The sequence below is a fragment of the Papio anubis genome, chromosome 4, assembly GCF_008728515.1.
Source record: "Papio anubis isolate 15944 chromosome 4, Panubis1.0, whole genome shotgun sequence".
In the NCBI taxonomy this organism is placed as follows: domain Eukaryota; kingdom Metazoa; phylum Chordata; class Mammalia; order Primates; family Cercopithecidae; genus Papio; species Papio anubis.
In genome coordinates, this window is record NC_044979.1 from 136,530,216 (window position 1) to 136,554,675 (window position 24,460).

Below are 24,460 nucleotides of genomic sequence, written 5' to 3' on the forward strand. Positions count from 1 at the left end.
ACCACGGTGTTTCCAGAGCCTTGGACAATGCTGGGGCTATAAGAATTCAGCAAACATTTGGCTGGATGTGGTGACTCGTGCCTGTAATCCCAGCACTGTGGGAGGCTGAGATGGGTGGATCCCTGGAGGTCAGCAGTTTGAGACCAGTCTGGTCAACATGGTGCAACCACATCTCTACTAAAAATACAAAAATTAGCTGAATGTGGTGGCGGGCACCTGTAGTCCCAGCTACTCGGGAGGCTGAGGCAGGAGAATTGCTTGAACCCAGGAGGTGGAGGTTGCAGTGAGCTGATCTGGACTCCAACCTGGGCGATAGAGTGAGACTCCATCTCAAAAAAAAAAAAGAACTCAGCAAACATTGCTACATAAATACATTCCAGAACCCTATGCTGAAGGGTTACGGAGGCTCATCCAAAGAAGGCTTCACGCTAGGCCTCCACGTCCCTCTGTCCCTCTCTAGTATTGTGTCCTTACAGCAGCCAGACTCATCTTTATCAATGAGTCCTCTCATCATGTGATTCGCCTGCCTAAAACTCCTTACTGTTGGCCAGGCCCAGTGGTTCACACCTGTAATCCCAGCACTTTGGGAGGCTAAGGCAGTCGATCAGTTAAAGTCAGGAGTTCCAGACCCACCTGGCCAACATGGTGAAACTCTGTCTCTACTAAAAATACAAAAATTATCTGGGCGTGTTGGCGGGTGCCTATAGTCCCAGCTACTTGGGAGGCTGAGACACGAGAATTGCTTAAACCCAGGAGGCAGAGGTTGCAATGAGCCAAGATCGCACCATTGCACTCTAGCCTGGGTGACAGGGCAAGACTCCATCTTAAAAACAAAAACAAACAAACAAAAAACCCCTCTTTACTGTCTCCCTGTTGCATTTATTTATTTATTTATTTATTTATTTATTTATTTATTTATGTAAGATAGGGGTCTTGCTCTGTTGCTCAGGCTGGAGTGCAGTGGTGTGACCACAGCTCACTGCAGCCTTGAACTCCTGGGCTCCAGCAATCCTCCTGCCTCGGCCTCCCAAGGAGCTGGCACTACGGGCACGTGCCACCACACCCGGCTAATTTTTGTATTTTATGTAGAGATAGGGTCTCACTACATTGCCCAGACTGGTTTCAAACTCTTGGGCTCAAGGGAGCCTGCCGCTTCAGCCTCTTGAGTAGCTAGGACTACAGGCACGCGCCACCATGTCTGGCTAATTTTTATTTTTTGTAGAGATGGGATCTCACTATGTTGACCAGGCTGGTCTTGAACTTCTGGGCTGAAGCAATCCTCCCGCCTGGGAGTGCTGGGATTATAGGCATGAGTCACCCATGCCTGGCTTCTTTCATATAAGGACACCTGTCATACTGGATAAGAGTCCCACCCCTATGACCTCATTAAAACTTACAGCCAGGCACGGCGGCTCACGCTTGTAATCCCAGCACTTTGGGAGGCCGAGGTGGGTGGATCACCTGAGGTCAGGAGTTCAAGACCAGCCTGGCCAACATGGTGAAACTCCATCTCTGCTAAAAATACAGAAAGTAGCTGGGCATGGTGGCACATGCCTGTAGTCCCAGCTACTCAAGAGACTGAGGTAAGAGGATTGTTTGAGCCACAGGAGGCGGAGGCTGCAGTGAGCTGAAATCGCAGGTAACACGCCTGGGTAACACAGCGAGACTCTGTCTCTAAATAAATAAATAAATAAAAATAAAAACAAAGTAGCCAGGTGTGGTGGTGCATGCCTGTGGTCTCAGCTACTTGGGAGGGTGAGGTGGGAGAATCACTGGAGCTTGGGGAGATGGAGGCTGCCGTGAGCTGTGATCACAACTCTGCACTGCAGCCTGGGTGACAGAGTGAGACCCTGTCTCAAAATAAAAAAGGGGTGGTTGGGCATGGTGGCTCACGCCTATAATCCCAACACTTTGGGAGGCCGAGGCGGGCGAATCACAAGGTCAGGAGATCGAGACCATCCTGGCTAACACGGTGAAACCCCGTCTCTACTAAAAATACAAAAAACATTAGACAGGTGAGGTGGCGGGCACCTGTAGTCCCAGCTACTCGGGAGGCTGAGGCAGGAGAATGGTGTGAACCCGGGAGGCGGAGCTTGCAGTGAGCGGAGATCACGGCACTGCACTCCAGCCTGGGCGACAGAGCAAGACTCCGTCTCAAAATAAATAAATAAATAAATAAATAAATAAAATAAATAAATAAATAAAAATAAACAAAAAAGAGGTGAAAAAAAACCTTACTTACTTCTTGAACTTCTGGGCTGAAGCAATCCTCCTGCCTGGGAGTGCTGGGATTACAGGCATGGGTCACTCATGCCTGGCTTCTTTTCTTATAAGGACACCTGTCATATTGGATCAGATTTCCACCCTTATAACCTCATTAAAACTTACAGCCAGGCACGGCGGCTCATGCCTATAATCCCAGCACTTTGGGAGGCCGAGAAGTGGGAAGCCCAGATGGCAGCCTAGACCTTGGGAACCACAGCCAATGGGGACTCCTGGGAGATCCACACAGAGGAACCTGGAGCCCAGGCAGCAACCTGAAGGGTGCGGGGAAGGGGCTTCAGCCACAGGGAAGGGCCTGGAGGGAAGAGAGCAGGAGCCAGGGCCACCAGCTATGGGCTGACATCAAGGGCATACTCAAGGCCCTGACTGAGGGGGCCTCAGACACAAGTACCAAGAAGGCGTTTCAGCCAGGCGCGGTGGCTCACACCTGTAATCCCAGCACTTTGAGAGGCCAAGGTGGGCGGATCACGAGGTCAGGAGTTCGAGACCAACCTGGCCAACATGACGAAACCTCGTCTCTACTAAAAATACAAAAATTAGCCAGGTGTGGTGGCGGGTGCCTATAATCCCAGCTACTCCAGAGGCTGAGTCAGGAGAATTGCCTGAACCCAGGAGGCAGAAGTTGCAATGAGCCGAGATCATGCCATTACACTCCAGCCTGGGTGAAAAGAGCAAGACTCTGTCTCAAAAAAAAAAAAAAAAGAAAAGAAAAAAGAAAAAAAACAGGAGTTTCAGCAGAAGCCATTTATAGACAGACATGCTCCTTGGGTGAAAGGACTCAAAATTTTTTTTTTTTTTTTTGAGATGGAGTCTCTATCGCCCAGGTCAGAGTGCAGTGGTGTGATCTTGGCTCACTGCAACCTCCGCCCTCCAGGCTCAAGCTATTCTCCTGCCTCAGTCTCCCGAGTAGCTGAGACTACAGGCACTCACCACCACACCTGGCTAATTTTTGTATTTTTAGTAGAGAAAGGATTTCACCATGTTGGCCAGGTTGGTCTCGAACTCCTGACCTCAAGTGATTGCCTGCCTCGGCTTCCCACAGTGCTGGGATAACCGGTGTGAGCCACCATGTCAGGCCTCACATGTTTTATAAACAGGGTATAATCACTTACCCATACAGGAGGAAAGTTGATAAATAAAACTATATTAAACTCCATTAGAAGACATCCATAAGAGGCTGGGCACAGTGGCTCCTGCCTGTAATGCTAGCACTTTGGGAGGCCAAGGTGGGAGGATTGCTTAAGGCCAGGAGATTGAGGCCAGGAATTCAAGACCAGCCTGGGCAACACAGCAAGACCCCATCTCTGCAATTTTTTTTTTTTAAGTTAGCAGTGCATGGTGGCGCACGCCTGTAGTTCCAGGTACTCAGGAGGCTGAGGTGGGAGGATTGCTTGAGCCCAGAATTTTGAGGTTGCAGGGAGCTATGATCACACCACTACAAAGAAAAAGAAAAAGAAAAGAAAGAGAGAGAAAGAGGGAGGGAGGGAGGGAGGCAGGCAAGAAAGAAAAGAAAAGAAGGAAGGAAGGAAGGAAAGAAGAAAAGGAAGGAGAAAGAGGGGAGGGAGAGAGATGGCAAAGAAGGAAGAAAAGAAGGTAAAGAAAGAAAGAGAGGGAGGGAGGGAAGGAAAGAAGGAAGGGAGGGAGGGAGGGAAGGAAGGGAGGGAGGGAGGGAGACCCATAAGACAGTAGAAAGGCAATCTGCAGGGTGGGGGGATTATTTCTGCAATACATCTGTACTGGGTTGAATAACATACCCCAAGAATTCATTGTCCACTCAGACCCTCAGAAATGTGACCTTATTTGGGAAGGGCTGTTTGTAAATGTCCTCATGTAAGCCAAGAGGAGGTCTTGACTTGGGGTCCCAGGGGTACCCCAGATCCCAGGGACTGGAACGGCACTAGCAAGCTCTGGAGGATAAGCCAGGAATCTGGAATGGAGACTGAGCCAAAGACCCTGGGTAAGGGTCGGGGACTTTGTTTCTGGGAACCTGCCACGTTGGGGTTTGGAAGGAGGTAATGGACCTTGTTTGGTGGGGAGAGGGGGGTAAAGTGTGGGGGTGTCTCATTGTAGGAGAGAGTTTTCAGAGGATAGACTCCATTGCCAAAGGCAGGGAAAGGCAGAAGTATGGAAAACAGCTGGGGTCTGACATGCTGTAGCCAGCCAGCCCTTTCCCTTGAAATGAGAAATATTCTGGCAAAGAAAAAAAAAAAAAAAAAAGAGAAATGGATATTCCCAGGAAAGCAGCAAAGAGAGACAGAGAGAGAGAAATAGTCTTATCTCAAGGAAGGAGGGAGAGAAGATAGGGAGGCCGTGGCTCCCATATAACATTTCCTTAACTGCAGAATTATTTGTTTTGTTTATTCACCATATCATTTCATTCCTGTTTATTAATTTATTGAAACATAATATACATATAGAAAAGTACACAGGCCAGGCACGGTGGCTGGCACCTGTAATCCCAGCACTTTGGGACCCTGAGGCAGGAGGATCGCTTGAGGCCAGGAGTTCGAGACCAGCCTGGGCAACACAGAGAGACCCCCCCCCATCTCTTAAAAAAAAAAAAAAATCAAAAAATTAGCTGGGCATGGTGGTGTGCACCTGTAGTCCTGGCTACTTGGGCAACTGAGGAGGGAGAATCCCTTGAGCCTTGGAAAGTTGAAGCTGCTGTGAGCTATGACAGAGTCACTGCACTCTAGCCTGGGTGACAGAGTGAGATCCTACCTTAAAAAAAAAGAAGAAGAAGAAGAAGAAAGGTATACAAACTCTAAGAGTACAGCTCAAAGAATTTCCACAAGGGTTAAACGGTGAACTAGCAAACAGAGCATACCAGCCCACAGAAGTCCCCCTTGCAGCCCCTTTAAGTCAGTTGCCCCAAAGGGTGACCACTCTTCTGACTCCCATCTTTTTTCTTCTTCTTCCTCTTCTTCCTCCTCTTCTTCCTCTTCTTCCTCTTCTTCCTCCTCTTCCTCCTCTTCTTCCTCTTCTTCCTCCTCTTCCTCCTCCTCCTCTTCTTCTTCTTCTTCCTCTTCTTCTTCTTCTTCTTCTTCCTCCTCCTCCTCCTCCCCCTCCTCCTCCTCCTCCTCCTTCTTCTTTTTTGAGATGGAGTCTTGCTCTGTCGCCCAGACTGGAGTGCAGTGGTGCGATCTTGGCTCACTGCAGTCTCCGCCTCCTGGGTTCGAGCGATTCTCCTGAGTAGCTGGGATTACAGACGCACACCACCATACCTGGCTAATTTTAGTATTTTTAGTAGAGATGGGTTTCACTCGCATCCGTGTGAAGAGACCACCAAACAGGCTTTGTGTGAGCAATAAAGTTTTTTAATCACCTGGGTGCAGGCGGGCTGAGTCCGAAAAGAGAGTCAGGAAGGGAGATGGGGTGGGGCCGTTTTACAGGATTTGGGTAGGTAAAGGAAAATTACAGTCAAAGGGGGTTGTTCTCTGGCGGGCAGGGGTGGGGGTCACAAGGTGCTCAGTAGGGGAGCTTTTGAGCCAGGATGAGCCAGGAGAAGAAATTTCACAAGGTAATGACATCAGTTAAGGCAGGAACAGGCCATTTTCACTTCTTTTGTGATTCTTCAGTTACTTCAGGCCATCTGGATGTATAAGCGCAGGTCACAGGGGATATGATGGCTTAGCTTGGGCTCAGAGGCCTGACATTCCTGTCTTCTTATATTAATAAGAAAAATAAAGCGAAATAGTGGTAAAGTGTTGGGGCGGTGAAAATTTTTGGGGGTGGTATGGAGAGATAATGGACGATGTTTCTCAGGGCTGCTTCGAGTGGGATTAGGGGTGGCGTGGGAACCTAGAGTGGGAGAGATTAAGTTGAAGGAAGATTTTGTGGTAACGGGAGGTATTGTGGGGTTGTTAAAAGGAGCATTTGTCATATAGAATGATTGGTGATGGCCTGGGTGTGGTTTTGTATGAATTGAGAAACTAAACGAAAGACACAAGATCCAAATAAGAGGTAAAAAACAGGTATTAAAGGACTAAGAATTGGGAGGACTCAGGACATCCAATTAGAGAGTGTCCAAGGGGGTTCAGTGTGTAATTACTGTTTGGTTGGTGAGTTTTTGGGCTCTATTTTTGACAGAAGTCTTTTTTTTTAAGTTGGAAGCTGAGCTTGGTGAGGTATGTCTTTAAAAGACCATTAGTCCATTCTACCTTTCCTGAAGGTTGAGGATGGTAAGGGGTATGAAGTTTCCACTGAATACCAAGAGCCTGAGAAACTGCTTGGGTGATTTGACTAATAAAGGCCGGTCCGTTATCGGACTGTATAGAGATGGGAAGGCTAAACCAAGGAATTATGTCTGACAAAAGGGAAGAAATGACTGTGGTGTCCTTCTCAGACCCTGTGGGAAAGGCCTCTATCCGTCCAGTGAAAGTGTCTACCCAGACCAAGAGGTATTTTAGTTTCCTAACTCGAGGCATCTGAGTAAAGTCAATTTTCCAGTCCTGGGCAGGGGCAAAACCCAAGCTTGATGTGTAGGGAAGGGGGGGATGCTGAACAATCCCTGAGGGGTAGTAGAATAGCAGATGGAACACTGAGAAGTGATTGCCTTAAGGATAGATTTCCATGATGGCAAGGAAATGAGAGGTTCTAAGAGGCCAGCTAGCAGCTTGTAACCTACATGGAAGAGGTTATGAAATGATGACAGAATAGAATGGGCCAGTGCGGCTGGAAGGAGATATTTTCCTTGGTCCAAGAACCATTGGCCTTGTGTGGGAAGAGATTGATGGGTGGAAGTTTCAGTGGGGGAGTAGGTGGGAGTGGCCAGATGAGAAGGAGAAAAACTGCCATGAGGGATAGAAGTTGGAAGGCTAGTTGCTTTTTTAGCTACCTTATCAGCATAAGCATTGTCCTGAGCGATGGGATCTGATCCTTTTGATGGCTGCTTTTTTAGCTACCTTCTCGCGTAAGTGTTGTCCTGAGCATGGGATCTGATGCCTTTTGATGGCCCTTGCAGTGAATGACTCCAGCTTCCTTTGGAAGTAAAGCGGCCTTGAGAAGAGTTTTTATTAAAGAGGCATTAATGATGGAGGACCCTTGTGCAGTGAGGAAACCTCTTTTTGCCCATGTAACAGCATGGTGGTGCAGGATATGGAAGGCATATTTAGAGCCAGTATAAATATTGACGTGTAGTCCCTTTGCAAGAGTGAGGGCTCAAGTTAAGGCAATGAGTTCGGCTTGCTGAGAAGTAGTGGAGCGGGGCAGAAAGTATATGCGTCAGGTGGGAGGAAGAAAATAGATTCTGGAAGTTATGAGAACTGTAGAGAGTGAGTTGAGCACAGTTTGTGATTTTGAGGGCCTCTAAAAGTATTAAAGCAGTGGCAGCTGCTGCACGCAGACATGAGGGCTAGGCTAAAACAGTAAGGTCAAGTTGTTTGGACAGAAAGGCTACAGGGTGCAGTCCCAGCTCTTGTGTAAGAATTCTGACCGCACTAACCATGCCTAGGAAGGAAAGGAGTTGTTGCTTTGTAGAAGGGATTGGGGTTTGGGAGATTAACCAGACACGATGAGCAGGGAGAGCATGTGTGTTTTCATGAGAATTATGCCGAGATAGGTAACAGATGAGGAAGAAATTTGGGCTTGACTGAAGTAATAGGGGCTGTCTGTGAAGCCTTGCGGCAGCACAGCCCAGGTAGTTTGCTGAGCCTGATGGGTGTCAGGGTCAGTCCAAGTGAAAGCAAAGAGAGGCTGGGATGAAGGGTGCAAAGGAATAGAAAAGAAAGCATGTTTGAGATCCAGAACAGAACAATGGGTCGTGGAGGGAGGTATTGAGGATAGAAGAGTATATGGGTTGGGCACCGCGGGGTGGATAGACAAGACAATTTGGCAGATAAGGCGCAGATCCTGAACTAACCTGTAAGCCTTGTCTGGTTTTAGGACAGGTAAAATGGGGGAATTGTAAGGGGAGTTTACAGGCTTTAAAAGGCCATGCTGTAACAGGCGAGTGATAACAGGCTTTAATCCTTTTAAAGTGTGCTGTGGGATGGGATATTGGCATTGAGCAGGGTAAGGGTGATTAGGTTTTAATGTGATGGTAAGGGGTGCATCATTCGTTGCCAAGGAGGGAGTAGAGGTGTCCTATACTTGTGGGTTAAGGTGGGGGGATACGAGAGGAAGACGCGAAGGAGGCTTTGGGTTGGGAAGAAGAGTGGCAACGGATGTGGCTGTAATCCAGGAATGATCAGGGAAGCAGATACTTTGGTTAAAATGTCTCGGCCTAATTAAGGGAACTGGGCAGGTGGGGATGACTGAAAAGGAATGTATAACTAAAAAGTATATTGTCCAAGTTGGCACCAGAGTTGGGGAGTTTTAAGAGGTTTAGGAGCCTGGCCGTCAATTCCCACAACAGTTATGGAGGCAAGGGAAACAGGCCCTTGAAAAGAAGATAATGTGGAGTGGGTAGCCTCCGTATTGATTAAGAAGGGGACAGACTTACCCTCTACTGTAAGATTTACTGAAAGCGTCTGTGATGGTCCAGGAATCTTCCGAGGTGATTGGGCAACATCAGTCTTCAGCTGCTAAGCCAAGGAGATCTGGGAAGGAGTCAGAGAGCCTTGGGCCGGAGTTTCAGGGGCTCTGGGAGTGGCTGCCGGTGAGTTGGACAGTCCGATTTCCAGTGGGGTCCCGCACAGATGGGACACGGCTTAGGAGGAATCCTGGGCTGCAGGCATTCCTTGGCCCAGTGGCTAGATTTCCAGCATTTGACGCAAGCTCCTGGGGGAGGAGGTTCTGGGGGAACCCCTGGCAGCTGCGGGTTCAGGAGTTTGGAATTTCTCGTGTGCTGGAGATGTGGCTGGGGTTTGTCTCACAGTGGAGGCAAGGAATTGCAACTCAGAAATACTGTTGCTACTGGGCTGCCTCTACTCTATTATTGTACACCTTGAAGGCAGGGTTAATTAAGTCCTGTTGTGGGGTTTGAGGGCCAGAATTTAATTTTTGGAGTTTTATTTAATGTTGGGAGCGGATTGGGTAATAAAATGTATGTTGAGAATGAGACTTCTGACCTTTCAGAGTCTGGGGCTGTAAAGAGTCTGAGGGTTATTGCAAAACAGGCCATGAACCGGGCTGGGTTTTTATATCTGATGCAGAGCCTACGAGCTAACTGATTTGGGAGAGGTCAGATAAAGAAAAAGAGCATTAACCTTGACTATGTCTTTAGCTCCAGCCAACTTTTTAAGAGGAAATTGCTGGGCAGGTGGGGGAGTGCTAGTCACGGAACGAAACTGTAAGTCAGACTGGGTGTGAGGAGGGGAGGTGATAAAAGAATGATAGGGTCAGGGAGCGGAGGCTGAGGAAAAATTGGGACCTGGCTCGGCCTGGCGAGGAGCAGCCTGGGGAGGAGGGGAGAGGTCAGATGGGTCTGTAGAAAAGGAAGATTGGAAAGACTCAGCGATGCTTGAGGTTGGGGCTGAGGGGACAGGCGGGAGGGAAAGAAGCAAGATTTGGGACGAGTTGCATTGGGAACAGAGACTAGGGAGGGACCGATGTGTAAAAGAATGCCTGGACGTCAGGCACCTCAGACCGTTTGCGTATTTTACGAGAATTATCTAGATCTTGAAGGATGGAAAAATCGGAAGTGCCGTTTTCTGGCTATTTGGAACCACCGTCGAGTTTGTATTGGGGTCAAGCTGTGTTGCAGAAGAAAATAAGGCGGCCAGGCGCGGTGGCTCACGCCTGTAATCCCAGCACTTTGGGAAGCTGAGGTGGGCGGATCACGAGGTCAGGAGATCGAGACCATCCTGGCTAACACGGTGAAACCCCGTCTCTACTAAAAATACAAAAAATTAGCTGGGCGCGGTGGCGGGTGCCTGTTGTCCCAGCTCCTCGGGAGGCTGAGGCAGGAGAATGGCGTGAACCCGGGAGGCGGAGCTTGCAGTGAGCCGAGATCAGGCCACGGCAGGCCAGCCTGGGCGACAGAGTGAGACTCCGTCTCAAAAAAAAAAAAAAAAAGAAAGAAAAGAAAAAGAAAATAAAGAAAATGAGCATTTAAGTTTTAGGTCAGGTGTGAGTTGAAAAGGTTTTAAAAGATTTTGAGAACACAGGCTAAGGGAAGAGGGAGGAATGGAGAGTGGAAGGTTGCCCATAGTGAAGGAGGCAAGCCCAGAGAAAAGAGAGGGTAGAGACCCCAAGAGAAGAGTTGGAGGGTGCTTGCCCCCCAGGAAAGTGGAGAGAAAAAAGAGAGGGTAGAGACATGGAGAGAAGAGTTGGGGGGTGCTTGCCCCCCAGGAAAGTGGAGAGAAAGAAGAGAGGGTAGAGACATGGAGAGAAGAGTTGGGGGGTGCTTGCCCGCCAGGAAAGTGGAGAAGGAGTGGGAGGTGCTTGTCCCCCAGGAAAGCAGAAAAGGGGTGGGAGGTGTTTGTCCCCCAGGAAAGCGGAAAAGGGGTGGGAGGTGCTTGTCCCCCAGGAAAGCGGAAAAGGGGTGGGAGGTGCTTGCCCCCTAGGAAAGTGGAAAGAAAAGAGAGGGTAGAGACACGGAGAGAAGGGGTGAGGGGTGCTTGCTCCCCAGGAAAGTGGAGAAGGGGTGGGAGGTGCTTGCCCCCTACTAAAGTGGAAAAGGGGTAGAGACACGGAGAGAAGGAGTGGGTGAGCAGCCCTGGGCTGCAATGTGGGTGAGCAGCCAAAGCAGGCATCCCCACAACTGACTTGCCACCAAGGGAATGTGGGTGAATGACCGAGGCAGGCGTCCCCGCGGTGATCAGACACCAATGAAATGTGGGTGAATAATCAGGCAGGCGTTCCTGCAGTGATTAAACACCAAGGGAAGACTGTCTTTCCAAGTCTGTGACTGGTGCCGGAGTTATGGGTCCACGAATAAAACGCGTCTCCTTCGTCTCTACCAGAAAAGGAAAGGAACTGCAATTAAGAGAAGAGAGAGATTGAAGAGTGGCGACAAGATTGAAAGGAGAAAGAGGTTGAGGGATAGTGAGAGAGGTTGGAGAAGAGAGTAAAGAGAGGCCGCTAACCCAATTTAAAGTTGGTGAGATGTTCCTGAGGTCATAGGTTGATCTTTCTCAGGGAGCAAAGAGCAGGAGGACGAGGAATGATCTCCCAAGGGAGGTCCCCCGATCCCAATCACGGCACCAAAGTTCACTCGCGTCCAAGTGAAGAGACACCGAACAGGCTTTGTGTGAGCAACGAGGCTGTTTATTTCACCTGGGTGCAGGCGTGCTGAGTCTGAAAAGAGAGTCAGCGAAGGGAGATAGAAGTGGGGCTGTTTTACAGGATTTGGGTAGGTAATGGAAAATTACAGTCAAAGGGGGGTTGTTCTCTGGTGGGCAGGGGCGGGGGACACAAGGTGCTCAGTGGGGGAGCTTTTGAGCCAGGTTAAGCCAGGAGAAGGAATTTCACAAGGTAATATCATCAGTTAAGGCAGGAACAGGCCATTTTCATTTTTGTGATTCTTCATTTACTTCAGGCCATCTGGATGTATACGTGCAGGTCACAGGGGATATGATGGCTTAGCTTGGGCTCAGAGGCCTGACAATGGGGTTTCACCATGTTGATCAGGCTGGTCTCGAACTCCTGACCTAGTGATCTGCCCCCCGCCCCCTTGGCCTCCTAAAGTGCTGGGATTACAGGCACGAGCCACTGCGCCCGGCATGATTCCATCCTTTAAGGATTAGTTTTGTGGGCCGGACATGGTGGCTCAGGAGGCTGAGGCAGGGGAATAGCTTGAGCCTGGGAAGCAGAGGCTGCAGTGAGCTGAGATTGAGCCACTGCATTCCAGCCTGGGCAACAGAGCAAGACTCTGTCTCAAAAAAAATAAGAAAGAAATAAATAAATGAAAAGGGCAAAGAAGACTTAATAGACATTTCTCAAAGACATACAAATGACCACCAGGTACATTAAAAGAAAAGAAAAGCTCAGCATCACTAATCATTAGGGAAATGCAAATCAAAACCACAGTGAGATATAGCGCTTCACACCATTAGATGGCTATTATCAAAGAGACAAGTGAAGCTTGGGCAACATGGCAAAACCTCGTCTCTACCTAAAAAGAAAAAAAAAAAAAAGAAAAACAGAAACTAGCCAGACGTGGTGACACACACCTGTAGTCCCAGCTACTCAGGAAGCTGAGGTGGGAAGATTGCTTGAGCCCAGGAGGTCAAGGCTGCAGCGAGCTATGATCCTGCCACTGCCCTCCAGCCTGGGTGACAGAGCAAGACCATGTCTCAATTAGAACAAAACATTTAAAAAGGATAAATGATAAGTGTTGATGAGATGTGGAGACCAGGGAAGCCTTGACTCTGTTGTTGGGAATGTAAATTGGTTCAGTCATTATGGAAAACAGCAGAGAGTTTCTTCAGAAAGTTCAAATAGGCAATAGGATTGCCAGTACAGCCCAGCAACCTCACCTCTGGGTACCTATCCAAGGTAATTGAAATAAACATGTTGCCAGGCATGGTGGCTCACGCCTGTAATCCCAGCACTTTGGGAGGCCAAGACGGATGAATCACCTGAGGACAGGAGTTCGAGACCAGCCTGGGCAACATGGTGGCAACATGCAGAGGCTGCAATGAGCCGCGATCGCGCCACTGCACTCCAGCCTGGGCAACGGAGCAGGACTCTATCTCAAAAAAAAAAAAAAAAAAAAAAAAAAAAAAAGAAAAGAAAAGAAAGAAAGAAAAAACATTAGTTTTGCTTGTTTGGTTTGGTACTTTACACAGGTGGAATCCTATATTATTCTTTCATATCTAGCTTTTTTTTTTTTTTTTCCCGCTGAGACAGGGTCTTACTCTGTTGGGTAGACCCGAGCTTTGAACTCCTGGGCTCCAGCAATCTTCCCACCTCAGACTCCCAAGTAGCTGGGACCACAGGCATGTGCCACAAAGCTCAGATAATTTTTCTTAGTTTTTGTAGAGATGGAGTCTTGCTATATTGCCCAGGCTTGCCTCCAACTACTGGGCTCAAGTGATCCTCCTGTCTCAGCCTCCCAAAGTGCTGGGATTAGCAGTGTGAGTCACTACACCTGGTTCATATCTGGCTTTTTCCCCTCAGCATTAGGTTGTGAGTTGTGTGTAATTGTAGTTCATTCTCACTGTGGAATAGTATTGTATTATGTTGATAAATGACAATTTATTTTCCATTCTGCTATTGACACACATGTGGGTCGTTCCCAGTTTGGAGCTATTATAAATAATGCTGCTATGAATGTTCTGGTGCGCGTCTTTTGGTGGACGTAGGAACACGTTTTTGTTTTTTAAGATGGACTTTCACTCTTGTTGCATAGGCTGGAGTACAGTGGTGTGATCTCAGCTCACTGCAAGTTCCCTTTCCCGGGTTCATGCCATTCTCCGGCCTCAGCCTCCGGAGTAGCTGGGACTACAGGCGCCCGCCACCACGCCCCGCTAATTTTTTGTATTTTTAGTAGAGATGGGGTTTCGCCATGTTGGCCAGGTGGGTCTCAAACTTCTGACCTCAGGTGATCCGCCTGCCTCGGCCTCCCAAAGTGCTGGGATTACAGGCGTGAGCCACCGCGCCCGGCCATGAACACATTTCTGATGGGTACATGCCTAGGAGTGGAATTGCTCGATTATAGAGTGTGCGTATGTTTGGCTTTAATAAAAACTGTCAGCAGTTTTCCACTGCCCCCAGCAGTATGACTTGCCATGCAACACTTCCTCACTAACATTTGGTGTTTTCCATCTTTTTCCATTGTAGTCATTCTGGTGAGTGTGTGAATACTAGCACATTGTGGTTTAAACGTGTATTTCTGTGATGACTAATAAAACCAAGTTGCTTTTTATATTTACCATGTGGGTTTCCTTCTCGTAAAGTGTTTACGTCTCAGCCATTCTCTTTCTTTTTCTTTTTCTTTTCTTTCTTTTTCTTGGGGGGTGGGAGTGGGGTGCAGCGATGGGATCATAGCTCACTGAAACCTCCACCTCCGGGCCTCAAGCAATCCTCCTGCCTCGGCCTGCCAAAGTGCTAGGATTACAGGAGTGAGCCACCATGCCCAGCCCCGGGTAATTAAAAAAGGTTTTTGGCTGGGTGTGGTGGCTCACACCTGTAATCCCAGCACTTTGGGAGACCAAGGGAGACCTGAGCCCAGGAGTTCAAGACTAGCCAACATGGCAGACCCAGCCGGGTGTGGCGGCTCAAGCCTGTAATCCCAGCACTTTGGGAGGCCGAGACGGGATGGATCACTTAGGTCAGGAGATCGAGACCATCCTGGCTAACAGGGGTGAAACCCCGCCTCTACTAAAAATACAAAAACCAGCTGGGCTTAGGTGGGCTCTGCAGTCCCAGCTACCGGGAGGGGCTGAGGCAGAGAATGGCGCGGAACTGGGCGGAGCTTGCAGTGAGCCGAGATCGCTGCCACTGCACTCCAGCCTGGGGCATGAGCAAGACCCGCCTCAAAAAAAAAAAAAAAAAAAAAAAAAAAAAAAAAATAGGGCCTTTGCAGAAGTACTAGTGAAGAGGAGGACATACTGCCAGCGTGGGCTCTCTAAATCCACATATAAAGTCTTTTTGTAAGAAGGCCATGTAGGCCAGGCGTGGTGGCCTGCCTGTAATCCCAGCACTTTGGGAGGCCGACGCATGGATCACTTAGGTCAGGAGATCGAGACCATCCTGGCTAACACATGGTGAAACCCCTCTACTAAAAAATACAAAAAACTAGCCGGGCGGAGGTATGGCTCCTGTAGTCCCAGCTACTCGGGAGGCTGAGGCAGGAGAATGGCGAAACCTGGGAGGCGGAGCTTGCAGTGAGCTGAGATCCCGCCACTGCACTCCAACCCAATGACAAAGCGCAGACTCCATCTCAAAAAGAAGGCCATGTAGGGGTGGCAGTCATCACCAAAATCCCAGCTCTTTGGGAGGTGGAAGGATGGCTTCAGCCACTGCCCTCCAGCCTGGGTGACAGAACGAGACTCAATCTCAGAGAAAAAAAAAATTAAAAAAAGGAAAGTTTAGCCTAAAGAAGAGAACATCTGGGGCAAACGTGATCATGGCTTCAGTGGATACTGTCGGACAACTCCCCATATCCCTTCAGTGGTCGCTTTTGTAAACCAAAGGCCACTTCCTGGGGACTCTTCCTGAGGGCCTTGTTCCTGGTCACAGAGAACCCTCAGTTTGCTCATAAGACAAGCCAGGAGTGTGGGGTACAGCCTTCAACCAGTGACAGCAGGGAACTGGGGGGTACCTGAGCCCCCGCCCCGCTAAGCCAGCTCTGAGGTCTGCCCTGCACAGGCTCCCAGATCTCCTTGGCTGCTCATGCCATGACCTGCTTGATAACTCCCCCTGCGTTGCTGCCTCTGCTTCCCTGCCTCAGTTTCCCCCTCCTCTCCTGGGGCTCCCATGGAATCACCTCCCAAATAAATGACTTGCACCAGAATCCTTGTCTCAGGGCCTGCTAGAGAAACTGAAATAAAAAGAACAGTCTTCAAATCTGCCCAAGCCTCGATTTCCTTTTATCTTCCAAAAGAAAAAAAAAGACAAGTTAAGCATTTTTATAAAGAACAGGGTCAACAGGTAGAAGAAATGGGAATATAGATTTCAGTCAAAGAAGAATTTTTTTTCCTTTTGAAATGGAGTCTCACTCTGTTGTCCAGGCTGGAGTGCAGTGGCACGATCTCGGCTCACTGCAACCTCTACCTCCCGGTTCAAGCGATCCTCCTGCCTCAGCCTCCCAGGTAGCTGGGATTACAGACACACAACACCACGCTAGGTTAATTTTTGTATTTTTGGTAGAGATGGGGTTTCATCATGTGGGCCAGACTCATCTTGAACTCCTGACCTCAAGGTATCCACCCACCTCAGCCTACCAAAGTCCTGGCATTACAGGGGTAAGTCACCACACCCGACCAATAATTTTTTGTTTTTTTGAGGAGACAGAGTCTTGCTTGGTCAGCCAGGCTGGTGTACAGTGGCATGATCATAGTTCACTGCAGCCTTGAACTCCTGGACTCAAGTGATCCTCCTCCCTCAGCCTCCTGAGTAGACAGGCCTACAGGTACACATGCCACCATACTCAGTTAATTTTTATTTAATTTGAAAAAACAGTCTGGGTGGGGTGGCTCACGCCTGCAATTTCAGCACTTTGGGAGGCCAAGGTGGGCAGATCACCTGAGGTCAGGAATTCAAGACCAGCCTGGGCAACATGGTGAAACCCTGTCTCTACTAAACATACAAAAATTAGCCAGGCACAGTGGTGCACACCTGTAATCCTAGCTACTCGGAGGCTGAGGAGAAGAATCATTCGAACCCAGGAGGTGGAGGCTGCAGTGAGCTAAGACCGCGCCACTGTACTCCAGCCTGGATGACAGAGCAAAACTCTGTCTCAAAAAAACAAACAAACGGCTGGGCGCAGTGGCTCATGCCTGTAATCCCAGCACTTTGGGAGGCTGAAGTGGATGGATCACTTGAGGTCAGGAGTTTGAGACCAGACTGACCAACATGGTGAAACCCCATCTCTACTAAAAATACAAAATTAGCTGGGCGTGGTGGTATGTGCCTGTAATCCCAGCTACCTGGGAGGCTGAGTCACAAGAATCACTTGAACCCGAGATGCAGAGGTTGCGGTGAGCCGAGATTGTACCATAGCACTCCAGCATGCGCAACAGGAGCAAAGCTCCATCTCAATTAAACAAAAACAAAAACATAAACAAACCACCCTCTCATGATCATCCAGACTGTTCTGCCTGGTTTGAGTGACAGGCAACTCACCATCTATCCTCTTCCCACCTACGACAGCTCTGACTATCACAAAGTTCTGTTAAGTTCTTTTAAAAATTTGGCTGAAGCCAGGTGTGGTGGCTCACCCCTATAACCCCAGTGCTTTGGGAGGCTGGAGTGAGCAGATTGCTTTGAGACCAGGAGTTTGAGACCAGCCTGGCAACTTTTGAGCTCTACAATTTTTTTTTTTTTTTTGAGACAGAGTTTCACCCTTTTTTCCCAGGCTGGAGTGCAATGGCGCGATCTTGGCTCACTGCAACCTCTACCTCCCAGGTTCAAGTGACTCTCCTGCCTCAGCCTTCCAAGTCGCTGGGATTACAGGCATGAGCCACCACAAAATTAGCCCGGCTAATTTTTGTATTTTTAGTAGAAACAGGGTTTCACCATGTTGGCCAGGCTGGTCTCGAACTCCTGACCTCAGACGATCCCCCTCCACCACCTCCACCTCCCAAAGTGCTGGGATTACAGGCGTGAGCCACCGCACCTGGCCCCACAAAAAAAAAAAAAAATTCAAATTGACCAGGTATGGCCAACGTGGTGGCTCTTGCCTGTAATCCCCAACAATTTGGGAGGCCAAGGTGAGAGGGTCACTTGAGCCAAGAGTTTAAGACCAACCTGGGCCACAGAGCAAGACCTCGTCTCTATTGTTTTTTTTTTTTTTTTTTTTTGAGACGGAGTCTCGCTCTGTCGCCCAGGCTGGAGTGCAGTGGCACTGTCTTGGCTCACTGCAAGCTCCGCCTCCTGGGTTCCCGCCATTCTCCTGCCTCAGCCTCCCAAGCAGCTGGGACTACAGGCGCCCGCCACCTCGCCCGGCTAGTTTTTTCTATTTTTTAGTAGAGACGGGTTTTCACCGTGTTAGCCAGGATGGTCTCGATCTCCTGACCTCGTGATCCGCCCGTCTCGGCCTCCCGAAGTGCTGGGATTACAGGCTTGAGCCACCGTGCCCGGCCGACCTCGTCTCTATTTTTTTCTTTTTCTTTTTAGAGACAGAGTCTTGGTCTGTCGCCCAGGCTGGAATGCAATGGCGGGATCTCGGCTCATTGCAACCTCTGCCTCCTGCGTTCAAGTGATTCTCCTGCCTCAGCCTCCCTAGTAGCTGGGATTACAGGTGCCCATCACCATGCCCGGCTAATTTTTTTTTTTTGATTTCTAGTAGGGATGGGGTTTCACCATATCGGCCAGGCTCTCCCTCTCTGACTATATATATATATATATATGTTGGTTTGCTGCTGTTGTTGTTGGTTGTTTGTTTTTTCATTTGTTGTGTATTTTTTTTTTTTTTTTTTGAGACGGAGTCTCGCTCTGTCACCTAGGCTGGAGTGCAGTGGCCGGATCTCAGCTCACTGCAAGCTCCGCCTCCCGGGTTTACACCATTCTCCTGCCTCAGCCTCCCGAGTAGCTGGGACTACAGGCGCCAGCCACCTCACCCGGCTAGTTTTTTTTTTTATTTTTATTTTTAGTAGAGACAGGGTTTCACCGTGTTAGCCAGGATGGTCTCGATCTCCTGACCTCGTGATCCGCCCGTCTCGGCCTCCCAAAGTGCTGGGATTACAGGCTTGAGCCACCGTGCCCGGCCTGTTGTGTATTGTTTTAAGCGTCAGGTGATTGTGATGATCTGTCAGGTTTGGGATCTGTTAGAAGAGATCTCTCAAATGCCTCCAGCCAGCCCTGGCCCTGCCGGTGTCTCCCCAAGAAGATGGATGGGCTGGCACCTGCCTGGACCGTGTTTTTAAATATCCATTGTCGAGGTTGGGCTACTCTGTGTTCACATCTTGAGACCATCCAGAGCTCCACACGGAAATAAGCAAACAAAACTTTGCCCAAGAGCCAAAAACCTATCTACAATAACCAATTGTGCTATAAAGTCACTTAGCTCAGTTCACTGGAATATTACTTAATTTCCTCTGCTTTTTCTTTTTAAACAAGGAAGTGTTGACTCAGCCAACAGCACTGGGAACCAGACTCCCTGGGGCCTGCCTGCCTCTGCTTTTCTCCCAAATTCTCTTCCTTTTTTGTCCCTGTTGATGGAATTCAATAAAGGGATCTCTACCATCTGTCACTTGGTTTTTTTGTCGCTTGGTTGGTTGGTTTTTTGTTTTTTTTTGTTTTTTTGGCAGAGTCTCACTCTGTTGCCCAGGATGGAGTGCAGTGGTGCCATCTCAGCTCACTGCAACCTCTACCTCCCAGGTTCAAGTGATTCTCCTGCCTCAGCCTCCGGGGTAGCTGGGATTGCAGGTGCCTGCCACCACACCCGGCCAATTTTTGTGTTTTTAGTAGAGATAGGGTTTCTCCATGTTGGCCAGGCTGATCTTGAACTCCTGACCTCAAGTGATCCGCCCGCCTCGGCCTCCCAAAGTGCTGTGATCACAGGCGTGAGCCGTGACGCCCGGCCCCAGATTATCTTTCTTTGCTGTCTAATTTCCTTCCCACGAGTGTTAGGTTGCTTTTCCTTCGATGGGTCAAAAGTGCTGCTTTTGTTCCCAACCACAAAATTCTCTGGAATTGTTTTCAGAGCCATCTCAGCCTCATAAAAGGGGATCAGGCAGGAGCAGTTTGGGAGAAACCTGTGAAGGGCCTGATTTGCAGCATCATGATGGACCTGTCCATGGCCTCTGCTGTGATCCTGGCGTCCCTCTTGAGTCTCCACCTTGGAACTGCCACACGTACGTAGCTGGCCCATTCCCCTCCTGGGGTTCCTTCCCGGACCTCCTGGGAGTGGACGGAAAGGAGCGTCTCCAAAGCCCTTCCTCTCCCTGATTTTTAGGTGGGACTGACATAGCCAAGACATGCTGCTTCCAACACAGCCACAAGTCCCTTCCCTGGACCCGGGTGCAAAGCTATGAATTCACCAGTAGCAGCTGCTCCCAGCAGGCTGTAATGTGAGTATTTCTCAGATGTGCTTTCAGGGACCCTGTCAGCCATGGAACAGGATGGGTGCTGGGCAGACCCCCAGGATGAGCCTTAGGATGGGAACCTGGAAAATCCCCTCTGCACACTAACAAGTGTGACTCTGAGCTTCAGGTAGAAGAACCTGACTCTTTTTTTTTTTTTTTTTTTTCTTTTTGAGACTGAGTTTCGTTCTTGTTGTCCAGGCTGGAGTGCAACGGCATGATCTCAGCTCACTGCAACCTCCACCTCCCAGGTTCAAGCAATTCTCCTGCCTCAGCCTCCCAAGTAGCTGGGATTACAGGCACATGCCATCATGCCCAGCTAATTTTTGTGTTATTAGGAGGGACAGAATTTCACCATGTTGGCCAGGCTGGTGTTGAACTCCTGAACTCAGGTGATTTGCCCGCCTCAGCCTCCCAAAATGCTGGGATTACAGGTGTGAGCCACTGGGCCCAGCCAACCCCCACTTTTAATAAACTCATGTGAGGTAAGGAGTTCAGGAATCATCAGCTGTGATGAATAACCTTGAAAATGTGGTTAACAATTAAATAACATGTTGAGTGTAGGGTTCCTTTCTGGGGTGGTGAAAATATCCTAAAGTTGATTGTGGTGATGGTTGCATAATCTATGACTATAATAAAAAACCATTGAATTATAATTATACCCTTTAAATGGATGGAGCTGTACACGGTGGGGAGGTTTAGACAATTGCTTGAGCCCAGGAGCCCAAGGCTGCAGTGAGCTATGATCGCACCACTGCACTCCAGCCTGGGTAACACAGACAGACTTCATCCCTAAAAAAAGAAAAAAAGGAAAAAAAAAAAAAAAGAGTGAATTACAGTTATCCCCCAGTACCCACAGGGGATTGGTGCCAGGATTTCGGCATACAATTTCCCCTGCATTTATGCAGGTTTTGCATCACTGAGTACTGTATTTTCCATCCTCCTTTGGTTGGAAAAAGGCTGCCTATAAGTAGCCCCACAGAGGTCAAACCCGTATTGTTCAAGAGTCAACTGTATGTGCCGTAGGAACTGTTCTGTTCTGTTCAATAAAGCTGTTCTGTTACAATGAAAGAACCGGCCGGGCGAGGTGGCACAGGCTTGTAAACCCAGCTACTCCAGAGGCTGAGGCAGGAGAATCGCTTGAACCCGGGAGGTGGAGTTTGCAGTGAGTCGAGATCGTGCCACTGCATTCCAGCCTGGGTGACAAGAGAGAAACTGTTTCAAAAAAAAAATGAAATAGGCCAGGCATGGTGGCTCATGCCTGTAATCCCAGCACTTCGGTAGGCCGAGGCAGGTGCATCACCTGAGGTCGGGAGTTCCAGACCAGCCTGACCAACATGGAGAAACCCTGTCTCTACTAAAAATAAAAGATTAGCCAAGCATGGTGGCACATGCCTGTAATCCCAGCTACTCGGGAGGCTGGGGCAGGAGAATCGCTTGAATCTGGGAGGCGGAGGTTGCGGTGAGCTGAGATCGCACCATTGCACTCTAGCCTGGGCAACAAGAGTGAAACTCGGTCTCAAAAAAAAATAAAAATAAAAATAAAGGCTAGGTGTGATGGCTCACGCCTGTTATCCCAGCACTTTGGGAGGCCAATGTGGGCAGATCGCCTGAGGTCAGGAGTTCGAGACCACCCTGGCCAACATGGCAAAAACCCATCTCTACTAAAAATACAAAAATTAGCTGGGCGTGCTGATGCGTGCCTATAATCCCAGTTACTTGGGCGTCTGAGGCAGGAGCATTGCTTGAACCTGGGAAATGGAGGTTGCAATGAGCTGAGATCACGTCATTGCACTCCAACCTGGGCAACAGAGCAAGAGTTTGTCTCAAAAAAAAAAAAAAAATTAAGTATCCTGGTGCAGGTCACATGCTACAGGCTAGAACTGGTGGAAAATGGTAAATGACACCTGGGAGAGGTGGGTCTGGAGGCATAGTTTCCAGTGGAAATCAAGGTAGCAAAGAGGAGGGAGGCAAGGCCCAGGAGAAGAGGGGACAGGGACAGACAGCAACAGGTTTGTGGCAAGGCCAGAAGACTAGTGAGGGAACCGCCCCTCCTTCCCTTTCTATCCCATCCCAGGAGGCAAAGAGTCTCAATACTAACTTATCCATGTCTCTCTTTCACAGATTCACTACCAAAAGAGGCAAGAAAGTCTGTACCAATCCAAAGAAAAAATGGGTGCAAAGATACATTTCTTTATTGAAAACTCAGAAACAATTGTGACTCAGCTGAATTTTCATCCGAGGATGCCTGGCCCCGGCTCTTGGCTCTGCAGCCCTCAGGGGGGGGGCCTGCAGGATCTTTTCCGAAGGTTCCATGGGCCTGCTGGGGAGGAGTGGGTGTTTTCTCCCAGAGATATTTTAATAAAGGTTCTTCATAGAGTTGACTTTTCATAACATTCTTTGTCCATAAAACCCAAGTTTTCTTCAAGGAAAGAAAACTGATTCAGTATGCATGGCTGCCTGGGAGGTCCTCAACCCCCAAGCGGACCCTGATACTGAATTCTGCCTTGGGTTTTTGTTTGTTTGTGCAAAAAAAAAGCAAGGGTAATTTTAAGACACTTTGGGAAAATGCTTGGTGAATGTTTTAACATTATTTAGAGGAATAAGTTTAGCTCATTTGGAAAAGGAAATAAACTTATTTCTGTGCAACACCTCACAGCCTGTTAGAACCGTGTAAATTGCAGTAGCTCCGAGTTGGGCAGCGTTTTCTCTTAAGAAAGCAAGACACTAATTAGTAAATGTGAATATTATCTACCTACCAAACTGAGGGTGCTTATGTCTATATAGCTTAAATAAGCTTTTTACAAAAATAATCAACTGGGTGCAGTGGCTCATGGCTGTAATCCCAGCACTTTGGGAGGCTGAGGCGGGAGGATCACTCGAGCCCAGGAGTTTGAGATCAGCCTGGGCAACATAGTGAGACTCACCACTACAAAACATTTAACAATTACTAGACATGGTGGCATGTGCCTGTAGTCCCACCTACTTGGGAGCTTGAGGTGGGAGGATTTCTCGAGCCTGGGAGGTCAAGGATGCAGTGAGCCATGATCGCACCACTGCACTCCAGTCTGGGCAACAGAGCAAGACCCTGTCTCAAATAATAATAATAATAAAGACCAACCTGGGCAACACAGTGAAACCTTGTCTCTACAAAAACACAAAAAATTAGCCAAGTGTGGTGGCACATGCCTGTGGTCCCAGCTACTCAGGAGGCTGAGGCAGGAGGATTACTTGAGGCCAGGAGTTGGAGGTTGCAGTGGGCCAAGATCACAGCACTGCACTCCAGCCTGGGTGACAGAGCGAGCCCCTGTCTCAAAAATATTTTTTTTATTAAAAAATAAAAAGTCCAGGCACGGTGGCTCACACCTGTAATCCCAACACTTTGGGAGGCCAAGGCAGGCGGATCACGAGATCAAGAGATCAAGACCATCCTGGCTAACACAGTGAAACCCCGTCTCTACTAAAAATACAAAAGAATAGCGGGCGTGATGGCGGGTGCCTGTAGTCCCAGCTACTTGGGAGGCTGAGGCAGAAGAATGGTGTGAACCCAGGAGGAGGAGCTTATAGTGAGCCGAGATCACGCCACTGTACCCCCGCCTGAGCGACAGAGTGAGACTCTGTCTCAAAATAAATAAATAAATAAAAATAAAATAATAAAATAAAATAATAATAATTATTTTTGCAATTTCTTGCAACTTTTTGTGAATCTATAATTATTGTTTATAGTTATTAATTATTAATATCTATAATTATTATAGATTTACAAGAAGTTGCAAAAATAGTATGGGGAGGTCAGGTGTACCTTTTTTATTATTGAGACAGAGTCTTGCTCTGTCACCCAGACTGGAGTGCAGTGACATAATTATAGCTCACTATAGCCTCTACCTCCCTGAGTTCAGGTGACCCTCCCACCTCAGCCTCCCAAGTAGGTAGGACTACAGGCATGGTCCACCACACCTGGCTAACTTTTGTATTTTTGGCAGAGACAGGGTTTCACCATATTGCCCAGGCTGGTCTCAAATTCTTGGGCTCAAATGATCTGCCCACCTCAGCCTCCCAAAGTGCTGGGGTTACAGGTGTGAGCCACCGTGCCCAGCCCCCAAATCTATCTATTACTTAGTTTACCCCAGTGGCTACATCTTATGTAATTATAATGCAATATCAAACCCAGGAAATTGACACTGGTATAAAGCGTGTGCATAGTTCTGAATTACTGTCGTTTGATCACATGTACAGATTCACATCATAGCAACTGAGATCCCGATCTATTCCAACGTCACAGAGATCTCCCTCCAGTTATCCCTTGACAGTCACACCTCCCCTCCACCACCATCTTTAGCTCCTGGCAACCACCATCCTACTCTTTGGTACTATGAATCTGACTTTTTAGATGCTACCTAGGGAGTAAGTGAAATCAGGCAGTATTTGTCTTTCTGTCCCTGGCTTATTTCACTTTGCATAATGTCCTCCAGGTTTATCTATGTTGTTGCAAATGGCAGGATTTCCTTCTTTTTTAAAGTTGAATAATATTTCATTGTCTGTGTGTGTGTGGATCACATCTTCTTTATCCATTCATCCACTGATGGACACTTAGGTGGCTTCCA

General features: G+C 48.4%; 1 protein-coding gene across 1 annotated transcript; it reads left to right on the forward strand.

Moving 5' to 3' along the window:
• Window positions 1–19,321: 19,321 nt before the first annotated feature.
• On the forward strand, window positions 19,322–22,240 carry CCL26 (C-C motif chemokine ligand 26). The gene is made up of 3 exons (XM_003895861.5): window positions 19,322–19,628; window positions 19,730–19,844; window positions 21,981–22,240. Exons 1-3 carry the CDS (start codon window positions 19,556–19,558, stop codon window positions 22,075–22,077), a joined length of 285 nt encoding a protein of 94 aa, XP_003895910.1. The 5' UTR covers window positions 19,322–19,555; the 3' UTR covers window positions 22,078–22,240.
• Window positions 22,241–24,460: the final 2,220 nt, after the last annotated feature.